We start from the raw sequence: 12,510 nt of genomic DNA on the forward strand, positions 1-12,510 counted from the left end.
ATGTTTGCATATATTAAAAATAGTGGCATTCTCAGAAAAATCAAGAGTACGCTGTGAGCTGTTGCCCTTATGAGCTTCACGATGTGACTAGTGTAAAGACCAAAACACAGCATTCTATTTGGCAAACAGCCCTCCAATTGGAAGGTAAGACGGCTGTCAGATTATGTTTGGGAGGCAAAGGCCTGGGAGGGTTACTGAACCCTATGTGTGAGGGCTGGGGTCATGGGCCACTGCTTTCCCAGGGCCAGTTCTACTATAGCTCTGCAAACTGGGCCAACTACAACGTTTTCCCCAACTTCATTCTCAGTGGTAGCAATGGAGAGCGGTCACAGGCTTCTCTTAGAGGTCCTTGTGAGGTTTTTCAAGATCAACACTCAACACCACACACTGCAGCACAATAAAATAAATGTCCAGCCAAGACAAGTACTTTATTAGACAGAAAGCAAAATACTATGCACTACAATAATTGTGGAAAACACAAATTATCGGTGTGTCTCTCTTAAACTTCAAAGTGGGACTCTCCTTTCCCTCTTGATATTCTACCCACACTTCCTCTCTTTTCCTCAGTGTACTGGTTCTCAGGAATGCCTAGTCCATTATGGCTGCAGATCTCTCCACTAAATTCTCTCAGGACATACTCTCAATGGCTCCAGGTTTGCTTCAGTCTCTCACATGTGTTTGGTGACATACCTAGGGGGGGGATCATGTTGAACATTCCTGTGGTGGTGTGCTTCCTGACGGTGGGTGGGACCTTCCCACGCGATATGCAACAGTCCTCCTAAAGGCAATCATATTTCCGGCGCACATCGATTCTGCAGCAGAAACAGATACTTCTGGCATAGGCCTTCCTCTGGGTACAGACAATCGCTCAGCGTGGGAAGGCCATGGGAATTTATTTGGTCCAGTCAAGCCTCCCCAGGTGAAGGTGACTGACCATCTGCGTCTCTAAGTGTGGAGCTCTGTCAATAGCAACACTACCAGGTGACACCTGAGTCATTGTGGAAGTACACTGACCGGGTGAAGAGATCTTCGGCCTCACAGCTGCCAGGCGCTTTCTTCAGCCTTGTACGGAAATGCCTCTTTTTCCATGATCAGTCCCAAGGTTTTGGACTGATACTGCTGGGTTTTCAACTCTGAGACTGCACTGAGCCCTGCTAGCCAGACCTCAGTGCCAGTGTTCTAACGCAGTACAAAATGTATGTTGAATTGGATGCTCCCAATTAGCGCAGTCTAACTTACTTATATGTCTCTAGTATATGGCACCTAGGGCACGTAAGACAAAGTGTCACCCCTAGGGCTGCAGCACTGGCTGTGCCACCCTGTGTGTGATAAAGTTTAAAATGACTCCCAGCTTGCCACTGCAGCCTGGAAGAGTATTTTGAAACTGCTAGTTCGACTTTGCCATTTAAACAAATGGTAAATTTCCTATGTCCTTTAAAAATGTATGTACAAGTCTCCCCTAAGGAAGGCCTATGGTGCCCTAAGGCATGGAGTTGTAAATTATTAAGTAGGACATATACTTTTAGTAGGTCCTAAAAACAGAACTTCCCAATTATAATTTTTGCAGTGGAGACGTTAGTAGCTCCTTTGGCTAACACAGTTTTACAGCCTGACCCCTTAGTCCAGCTAACCTCTGAATGGGACTACTAAAATGGGTACTTCAAGGTATCAAATTAATTGTGGCATTCACTACGACTTGATGCCCAAGTCGAATTTAAAGTCACTTTTAAGGAAAGGCAACTTTTATAAAATTGCCACTCTGTTGCTCAGTTTTCCAGTCGCCTTGCACAGTTTCTGGTCACCAGACAGCCTTCTTCTCCACTGAGGAGTAATGGGAAAAACTCCTAGACTCAGAAACAATAGAAGCCTGCTACAAGGAGAGGCGTTACCTCACCCTTGCGGGAAGCCACTCAGGGTGTTGGCCCAAAAGGGGAGCATAAAAGGTAAAGCTTCCTTTGGTGGGTAAATGACAATCACACTCCTGAAGAGTTACCCCTTTGTTCAGGTAGACAGGTTGGTGGTGGGAACAGAGAGAGCGATTAGAGAGAGAGGTAACCAGTGACCAAACCTGTTTTACCATGGGCATGGAGCCTAGAGGTCGCTACACATCAAGGGTGGGCTACCAAGCTCCTAACACCCAAGGAAGGGTTTAGACATCTTCAGAGAGGGAAGAATAGTGCACTCTGGGATTGCAAGATGCCACACTTAGCCAGACGTCGTCACAGGGAGGGAGGAATCCTGGTAGCCCATTGACTAGTGACCACATCATCCTCCCAGGGCACTTTTTGGACATAAATATATCAGCTCTGGCAAACCGGAACCTCATATAACAACAGAACAGGAGAAAGTAGTGAAGAAGGACTGCCCTCTGATCCCTGGACTTGGCAAGGGAGACTGCACCGACTGCTGGACTTCTCTTTGGTAGCCCAAGGTGCCCAAGGGAGGACTGTACCTGGGGCTCCTGGCTCATGAAGAAACCTCTCCTGAGCCCCAGACAGAAGAAGTGACTCCAAGGGTCAGTTGGCTGACCCCCTGAACCAACACCAAGGCCATCAAACCTGAAGAAGCCGACTCTGGCAAGTCAATAGCCACATTCTTTGAATCACTGCTGGCTGCCGCTGAATGACCCAAGAGACCAACCCTTGTGGTCAAAAGTTGCACCCAAGTCTGCTGGACCCAGGAGGGTTACCTGAGCCCAGATTGGTCACCAAGGTCAGACACCAGCCTTCACTAAAGGATACAGCTCGATCTGCTGTGTACTGAGATTGGTAACCCAGCCGCAGTTGGCCTCCTACTGGCTCAAATAGTACTTCGAGGGACACCGACCCATGTGGCCAAATCCACCCCACCTTACCTGTGGACCAAAGAATAACCACAAGGACACCTCTGTCAACTAACCAGCACCCAGGATACCCTTTCAGCATCCTCAGCATCAGGGCCACTCCATTGAAGTATATGGCAGTCTTGATGTAAAGTGTAGGACTGGACTTTAGGGTGCTTTGTGAACAAGTAATTGTCCAAATACTCTCTTTGACCTTCTCCCTGCCAGAATTGGATGCCCCACCCGGGCCAGAGTAGCCAAACACAACTTTTGCAAACTTTGCAAGAGTTTTTAAACGTTACAGTTACCAATGCTTGCTTGTACTTTGGACTAAAAAGCTAAGATTTACACTTTGCTTAAAAATCTATATCTCTGGTCGATTTTGGTCAACTTGGTGTCTAAAAATTCTATTTTTATACACTGGGGTCAGATTTATTTCGTATTGTGTGACTTTGTTATTTCATTATTTGGTGCTTCTAAATGCTTTACAATAGTTCCTTTGTTTAAGCCTTGCTGCTCAAAGTCACATCTACCCAGGGCTGAGCTAAAGGTTTTACAAACAAGCCTGACTGGACCCAAGACAGTTTTGCAAGTTTATTACACTGTAAGGTCGCAAAACCATCCCACATAATACACCACAATTCTCACAAGCGTGTACTGCCAGGAGGCGGTGCCCACAGATCCTTGGAGTAGGGCTTGCTCCCAGGCATGTTTGGGGTCGTTTTCTACTCGCAGGGAAGGCACCACTAAATTGCAGTCTTTACTTCCTCAGGCAGTCATAACTACATGGCATGACCTAGCAGTGTTGCAGTCACACTGTGAATGTTCCAGCAGGCTGCGGGTGCCACAGGCAGCTATATATATCTCTTTTAATCAGACCAGCCAATCGAGCACACAGGCTCCAGTGCCTTGTCAGTGGTGACAGTGCTAGCTTTTCTGGCACATATTGACATGGCTGCAGTTCCACTGACAAAGCTGCTCATATCAAAATGCACTTGTGTCGATATCTCAGGTGGAACGTCTCTGGTGGACGTTCTCTTGCACCAGGAACAGCTGCTACAGCTCCTTTCAACAGTATGCTCCTATTTAAGGGTTGGTGCTTCCCTTCCCTCAAGTAGTTCTTCTTGGGTTCAAGGACAAGTCAACTATTTTTCCTTCAGATCGGGCTCTAGGTGATATTCCCATCACCTCTAGGGAGCTGGCAGACACCAGCCCTTGGGAGCGCAGCGGTCCACTGAGTACCTTCTCCTCAATTTAAGAAAACTTGAAACTGTAACAGGTCGGTCACCTGCTTTCACTTTTATACATAGTTATCAGACAGGTATATGGATTCTCAGTCTGCCAGTTCAGTACCATCTTGTGTCGGTTGCCTTTTCAAATGTCCTTTACAGGCTGTTATTCAGACTTTACTGTCAGAAGCAACACTCATGGCAAAGGCTTGGTTGTCTTCAAACTGGAGCACCCACAACAGAGGTGCGCAGAGGTCTGATCAGTCTGCACCTTGACTCTCAGCAGCCAGATCGGAAGTCGATCAGGAAGAGACAGAGGGTTGAACCACTTCTCACGACCATTCACACCCCGACAATAGAAACTGAAATCCACCCTTCACTGCTGCCATCCACCAAATGGCGGCTCTAGGATGGCTGAATCGGAAGCCCTCTATATCAGAAAGGCCTATTCACATTTCTAAGGGGAAGCTGGTCTCCTCAACAGTGCCCAAATTCCCCCTCTCCAGTCTCAGGAATGTCAGCAATACACCCCGAGTGGAAGACACAACCTCACCTCCATCTTGTGCACATAACCAGGCGAGGGCCATCCCCAATCAGACCCACTGGCTTGGGTCACTGTGGTTCACCCATACACTGATGTACTGCACTCCATTTTACTAACATAAGTGCACAAGCTGAAGCACATAGGATCTTATTGTTAGGATTCCGGGTACAGCATAAGCAACAGAACTTAGTGAGAGTGGGCAACTGGCTTCCTCTCACATAACCCAGTTAAAAAGGCCTGGTCAGACAATCACTACAAAACATGGCTTTTTGCCACCTACAGTAGAAATAGGTTTCAAGCTGCGATTCTCTTGTCACACCCCATATGACGTTTTATGTCAGCAAAGGTCCCTGCCCAACCCTATTACCTATCACGAACATCAGAGGGATGCCTTTAAGTCTAAGTACTTTTGGAAGAAATGTTTGGAAACTCTTTGTGAAGGGTTGCTTTTAGAATCAGGAAAAAAGTGTGATAAAGCAGTACTTCTCTCACAGATAAGTGGCAAGTCAGTCAAAACGTTTCACCCTGATCTGTTAGTTCTATGTTGTTTCCCAGCTTCTGCTCAATCCCTTACAAACGCCACCTATGGAACCTTTCCCACCCAGCCTCCCATGCCCAGAATATGAGAAGATTCCACGTAGCATTAAGGAAAACGCCATACATATCATTAGGAACCTGAGCTACATTACATCTAATGTATGATTGGCAAGAAAACAATCAAATATAATAGTGCATTTAAACTGTACTAAAAAATCTCAGTCCAGACCACTTACGATTGTAGGGGGGATTATTCGCACAAAGGCATGACAAAAGGGCCAGGGAACACCGTGGCTGTTCATGGAAAAGACGCAATAAGCAATTCAAAATTCATGGTTTCCTTGGATTTCATAGTAACGTGTTGTAATTCTTTATCCCAATTCTCGTGTATTTTCTCTGTGTCTATAAGTTGTCAGTGCCTCCTTAAACTTAAAGACTAAGACAAGTCATTCTAAAGTAAATCATCAAAAGTTCCTGGTTCTCTGTGCCAATGCTGCATATGTGGTTCAAGCACAAATTTGGCTAATTCAAAACTATGCCCAGCCATAGGAAGAAATGCTTTAACTGCAAGAACATTGAACACTCACTTCTGTTTTTAACAACGGTCTTAAAAGATTAAATGGCCGGAAACATATTGCTGCAATGGAAAAAGTCAAGAAAGCAAAAATTAGAAATGACTCAGGGGGTGACACCAGGCAGTCTAACAGGGAATTAAAGAGAAGAAGGGAATTACCATCGGGAACAATGTACAAAGGCTTAAATCACAAGTACTCATTGAAGTACCTTGTAAGAAGATGCAAGAAAGTGCAGAGGGGGAAAACACTTAGGGGAGAAGCATATGCATGATTTAACCTGAACAACATTCAAGGAAGGCTCATGTCCTTCAGGATAAACTATGTATACACTAGTAACTCCATAACAGATTCCAAACCTTGCAAGAGGATTAACGTTCTAGAGGTGTCCACTCCAGTGCCATATCGAAATTCTCATCTCGGCAAGGTCTTCACTCTATGTTTAGCTGTAGAGGTGTGGGGTCTTTGAAAGGGTTTTATGACCACAAAGGAAGGGTACAGAGATTCCACTTGACCAGCATCATCTCGAGTCAGCAGCTCCACGCACTAATGATCTCATCCGGTGTTGTGTACTATGATTCTCAAAGGCAGTCTTGACAGTAAAGCCACAACGATGGGGGATACTCTCCTTCCTCAGTCCATGATCTCCCTTGTCTCTCACCACCGTGCCAATGTGGCTGGGGACTACATCCTGGAAAACGTCAAGACTGCAACTCTGAAAGTCCAAATCAGAATGCTTGCTCATGCTGCTTTGGATCATTTCCTTCCCTTTGTAGAAATTACCATTTCTCAGCCTCTTTTGTTGGCTATTGTTATATGGTTAGTGGGGGGGGGGGGGTCATCAGTGTGTTCTAGTGAGCTGGATGTTGGTGGCAAAAGGGGATTGGTGGAAAGTGGGAGATTATCACAATCCTGCTACAGTTTATCAAAGAGGTATTGCTCAAGGTCAGAGATGGTAACTGCTAGTTGGATAAGGTAATCTTCAGACTGTTATGGCTGAAACAATTCTACCCGGTCCAGGATGGATTGGGTTAGCTCATTTACCACAAGACAAACCTCTTTCTTTAGTTTATATTTTTGACAGCAGTATGGAGACTTCACCTCTGGGAACTGATTGGAGGAAGTGTGAATCTTAGACAGAGATATGTCAGCTTTCACCAAACACAGCAACTAGATGGATTGGTTTCAGTCAAGCCTATACAGCACATCCCCCACCAGAAAACATTAACTAGACCTCCATGAAAACAAAATCTAAGCAGCAACAAGGAGCCACACATCTCAGGTTAGAATATGCTTCTGAAAGGATCTCACTAAAGGCCGCCTAAGAAATAAATTAGGTGCACCACTGTAGGACACCATGCCAACACAGGAGTCACAACTAGTCCTGTAAGGCATGGACAGATCTGTTTGTTTTTGCCTCTCTTGAACTTTGCAATTGTCTAGAAAAATAGGTGCTGTTCCCCACCAGCAACCACAAGCTTAAATTGAGCACTGAAGGTAGAAGGTGGATGAAGGCAGAAGGCACCTCTGTGGACAACTCACCTCTAAGAGGTTCACCTTAATACAACCATGATGTTGCATCACTCTCCAAACTTCCAAGAATCATGGCACTACAGATCCCTGCTTTTAAGGCCTACAGGTGAGGCTTGAGAGTGCACCCACACATACAGGGGTATTTGCTTCAAACCAGTATCTTCAGCTGACTCAGTAGAGGGATCCAAACTTCAGACGATAAGGCCTTTAGGCCTCGCTAAATGATGACCCTGGCACCAAGCATTCCTGGCAGCGATCAGAAGCACCATGAGAACAGATTTTGTGAGTTGCAGATACACTGAGCTGTCAGAACCGGCACAAGGCTATATCCTCTTGACACTGATATTTTAGTAAAAATAAAATTAATAACACATCCTTTTGGGGTGGAAGAGTGTTGTGGTCCTGCCCTGTCTTATCACATAGCACACAGAAGAGCAGTCAAGGCTTCTATCCCATATCAGTTACAATAGAGAACCACCTGCCTCACTATTAGGCCTACATAAAATGATCTAGTAACAGTGAAAATCTAACATGTGGCAGACTTTTGCCCCGCCCTACGTGCTTTCAGTAGCACATGCCTCTGGAAAACAAGCAAATTACCTTTCTGGAAATTATGCCAGCTTTCTCTCTGCAAACTCCACTTCCAAGAAAGGGGAGTTGAATACAAAGAAACCAGAACCCAGAACCCATTTCTCAAATCCCATTAAATCAAGGATTACTAGATGTGCCAATACAAGATTCCCAACTAAGCACTTCTAAGTTGCTCTCTGGCCTTAGGAAACACCACGTTTTTCCATCATGGATTTCCATTTAGGATCAGGAAAACTTTGAGAGATAATGTCAGAAAACAAATAACAGAAGGCTGTGTTCAATGAAACACAGCTCACAAATTTAGCCCTACTCACCAAGAGGCAGTATTCGGATATTGCTGTATGTCTTACTAAGCATCTGAAGCTCCTAGAATAGAATAAAATTGAGAATTATGAAGTTAGTCTTGAAAGGGTCCTTTAGGGTCTAATTAAAACAAAAAACATCACTATTAATGTACTTACTTTTCAATGACTTCTAATGCACCCTAGATATTTTAGCTACATTGATACACCCGGCTCTTCACAATTTAATGTCTTAAGAAAGTCATGCATTGCTCCTCGCCGAAGTTAAAGCTAGCTAATATTTTAAAATAAGATCTATGTGATGCAGAGACATAGTTGAGTCAGTATGTGTGATCGCATGGCTTTCAGAGGGGTGGAGAAAAACTACAAAATATTCTATAACTATTTAGATGGCTTTTCACCTACAGGCACCAACATATAAAATATCTGGACCGACTCAAGACTCGAGAAATAGTTGAATTTGTTTTTATTTCATTTGTAAAACACAGATTGTTGACATTTGATCGAATCAGAAAAACATAACCCACTTGCATTTGTTTAACAAGTGGCAACAAACCCACACAAATCTTTTTGAGCACATATTCATATTATCCTTCATATCTGAAGCCCATAATGTTAGTGGTGAAGTATCAGTTCCCACCGATTTGTAAAACCTTAAAGATGCATTTTTAGGTCTTGCCTAGGCAGCGCATGCGCGGTTTCTTCGAGACATTCTGCATTTAGGATATGGGCTTGAAAAACGCCCATCTTTTTCATTGATTGTTGTTGCTGTCCTTTGGAAATGCTGTCTTTTCATTGGTGAACACACTTAGTAGTCCCTCCTTTTGGAACTTAATATCCTCCCATGAGGACTGCTCCTATTACATGTGTTCTTACTGTTCCGGATATTTATACTTAGAGAGAACAATTTTTTTTAGTTTGCCTGCATCTTTACTCATTAACTGTTCTGGTTACTTGTAAAGTGAAACTTTTGTCGCTTTTGCTTGCTGTTGCTTTATCTCCAGTGCCTCCTACTCACCCCTCCCACAACGGAGTTTTGGTCGCTTCATATCCATTAATCTCCCCGAGCTCGCAGGCCACTGCTGTTTTCCTATTTTATTTTGTTTCTTTATAAATACTTTATTTACATGGCGCACCGAGCCATGGGCTCGGGGAAATTAAAAAATCAGCCATTTATCACAGTATGTTTAGACTGATAGCAGACTCGAACCGGGATCGCCACCTCACCAGCCGACAGCTCATACTGCGGTGTCATATCCTTTGTCTAGTCATGTTGCAGCGTGCAGCACCATATGTGACCAAAAGAGGTCACAAGGGACACCTAGTGCTAAGACTCCCAGCCAGGGCTGGCTCAAGCAGCTCGTTCTCCACCATGAATTCCCTCACTACCACTCCCCAACAGTGCACCTCATCTCTCCATAGCCTCTCTTTGATGTACGCATGTTTAATTTTTTAATAGTGCTACTCATTTCACTCACATTCAGTTCTGTGATCTCCATGGTACACGTTCTTTACAGCAGGCACATTAACCCTCTGTGCTACTTTACGATGAGCCAAAACTGCCACTAGACAAATATCCGAACTCTCACCAGTATGAATATTAATCAGCAATGGGGCACAACAAGCATTTCCAGAAATGGTCGGAGCTCAACTCAGCCATTATGTGAGGAACAATATTTATGTAAATGGTGGGATGTGATACTTCCCCCAAATTCCAGAAAGCACAACAAGTTAACAAATTTCTTGTAGAGGATTTAGGGAGAGTAGACTTCTCCCCTGAGAATTTTTTTAAACTTTTGCGATCAAATTTACTGGAAGGCCGCAGACCCATATAGGGCATTCATGAAATATTCCAGTACTTTCATGGTGCACCAGGCAAGCCTGGGCATTCCTAGGAGTAGATCTAATTTTTTTGGGGCGTGGCTTGAACGCAGCAACGGGGCGTGGCTTGAACGCCGCACAAGATGGCGGCTTAACTGCAGAGCTCCATCGTCGAACTCCGATACAGACAGATAATACCGGTTTTAGCGGGCGGCTCTTACCTCCGATGACAGCTATTCCTTTTAAAACATGAGGTGAGCTGCTTCCGCTGTTTTTTTTCTTTCACCAAGCCCATTGAAGATTTAATTTCAGCGCAAATCGGCCCATTTTTGTACGCGGCCGCCATTTAGTTTTTCCTTTATTCACACCTTTACCGTTTTTCAACACAATGGCTTCCACAACTGCTTTTTTCTTCAAAACCACTTTTTAAAAAACAATTTTTCTTTCTTTCAAGTATATTTTCAGTCTACAATCAGGGTGACGTCCAGTTTATTGACTCTTCAGTTTTCTCTCCTTGCCTCATGGCTCTGAGGAATCGCCATTTTACCTTTGTGGAGCAAATCGTCTTTCGTGTTTCATAGCTTACTGCTTGCTGAATATTTCCACTCTTGAGACCTCTTTTTCTTTCAGACTTCTCCTTCACTGATTTTTTCTTTACTGCTGGTTTTGAGAGTTTGGTTTCATTTCCCTCATCATTTCACCTCACACATATGGGGAAATTGCGGAAGCTTAAGCTTTCTGCTGTTAAATCTGCTACCTGTTCAGACTCTGACTCAACGCTTCATGACATGGAGGCACTTCCTTCTCAGAACTCGGATTCTTCAATTGGTGCAGTTCCGAAAATGCAGTCTTCAAGTAAACTTCCAACAACTGGGTCAACAAAAGGTCTAAAGAAGGATCCTCCTTCCCCAGGTGCTTCTGCTTCTCGACTTCTGCTTCGATGGATTGAATTCTAGAGGAAATTAGTGCACTTAAACCATTCATGGAAACAACCACTAAGACTTTACAATTTTTACATGATAAATGGTCTTCATTGGAATCCTGTGTGCTTCTTGTGGAACAGTCGACGGAATCTCTTTAGACATCCTGTTCCCGGATATCTTCTTTGGAGGCGGATATTTCATTCCTTAAGAGGCAGGCGAAGGATTTGGAAAATCGGAATCGCAGGAATAACCTTAGACATTATGGACTTTCAAAGCACATTGAAAGATCAAATCCCACTGACTTTTTTCAATCCTTTCTTCCCAAAATTTTGGATCTACCTGCTTCTTCTAATTTCAATATTCAACGTGCGCACAGACTGGGCCCGAAAGTATCTAACAGACCCCGTGGTGTCATCCTGCTGTTCCTCCAATATATTGACCTTCTCCAAGTATTGTCAGCTGCCAAGTCTAAAAAACAGATTGCTTGGAAGGGTCACCGCCTGTTCCTTTCCCAGGATGTGGCTAAAGTAACAGCAGATCGCCGAAACAAGTTTTTGGATATGCATCCCCAGTTTCGTGCTCTGAATTCCAGATTTGGTTTGCTTCATCCCTGCCTCTTCAAAGTTACCTACAAAGATAAGACTTTTGATGATCCACACGTTTTGCAGGAATTTCTTCGCCAGCAAGGAACTGACACCATAGATATTTCAAGAAATGTTAATCTGCTGGTTATAATTTGTACTTATTGAGCTGTTTCTCGTCCTATTTCACTCCTTATGTGCTTTCCTATATACGTTTATATACTCATTTCTGTATTGTTGGATATATATATAAATATATATATATATATATCGCTGTCTGGTTAATCTCCCTCTTTCTTATTTCTCTACAGGTGTGCTCCCTTCCTTTTCCTGATGTTTCCCATAAGTCATGTGAAGTGCCATATTTCATCGGATGTTCGCTGAGGTTTGCTCTCATTGTTGTTGTCGTCGTCATCTTCTGACGTCGTCACCCCCGTTTTTCGTCTTTCATCTTTAGGTATAAATTTCAGTCATCTACTTTTGACTTGTACTGTCTTCTGTTTTACTATTTTCTTCCCTTTCTTTTTCCTTTTTCTCTTTCTCTTCCTCTCTCCTTTCTGCTTTCCTTGGCTACCTTTTTATCTTTTCATTTCTATCCTATGCTCAGCCTTGCATTTTCTTTTTCTCTACAATCATGCTCTTACTTTTTTATATCTCATTTTCTCTCGACAATCTTACTTTTTTGACCTAGTAAGCATAATATGTGCTCAGATTTCCTCTATATTTCAATTTACGGGTTGTCACTTGGAACGTTAAGGGTTTAAATAATCCAATTAAAAGGCAACGGGTATTATTCCATCTAGCCAGACATAAAGCTGATGTGTCCCTTCTCCAGGAATCCCATCTTTCTGAGGCTGAGGCCTCGAAATTCAAACGCTGCTGGGTGGGTCATGTATTTAATTCCCCAGCTGCGGGTAAGAAAAATTGAGTTGGGATCTTATGCCATATAAAGTTGAATGTTTCTATTGTTTCACAGGAATGCGATGTTGATGGTCGTTGGGTGCGTGTTAAGCTAAATATAGATACAATTCTTGTTGTTATTTTTCATGTTTATGC

General features: G+C 43.6%; 1 protein-coding gene across 2 annotated transcripts in view; it reads right to left on the bottom strand.

The window, feature by feature from the left end:
* The window catches only part of LOC147710721 (uncharacterized), a 166,127-nt gene that overhangs the window by 55,994 nt on the left and 97,623 nt on the right, over positions 1 to 12,510 (bottom strand). For both annotated transcript variants that reach the window (XM_086921446.1, XM_086921447.1), the window contains exon 2: positions 8,142 to 8,193. In XM_086921446.1, the coding sequence (XP_086777572.1) occupies positions 8,142 to 8,193 (52 nt within the window). The remainder of the gene's footprint in view (positions 1 to 8,141; positions 8,194 to 12,510) is intronic.

Source organism: Lissotriton vulgaris, chromosome 5 (assembly GCF_964263255.1).
Source record: "Lissotriton vulgaris chromosome 5, aLisVul1.2, whole genome shotgun sequence".
Classification (NCBI taxonomy): domain Eukaryota; kingdom Metazoa; phylum Chordata; class Amphibia; order Caudata; family Salamandridae; genus Lissotriton; species Lissotriton vulgaris.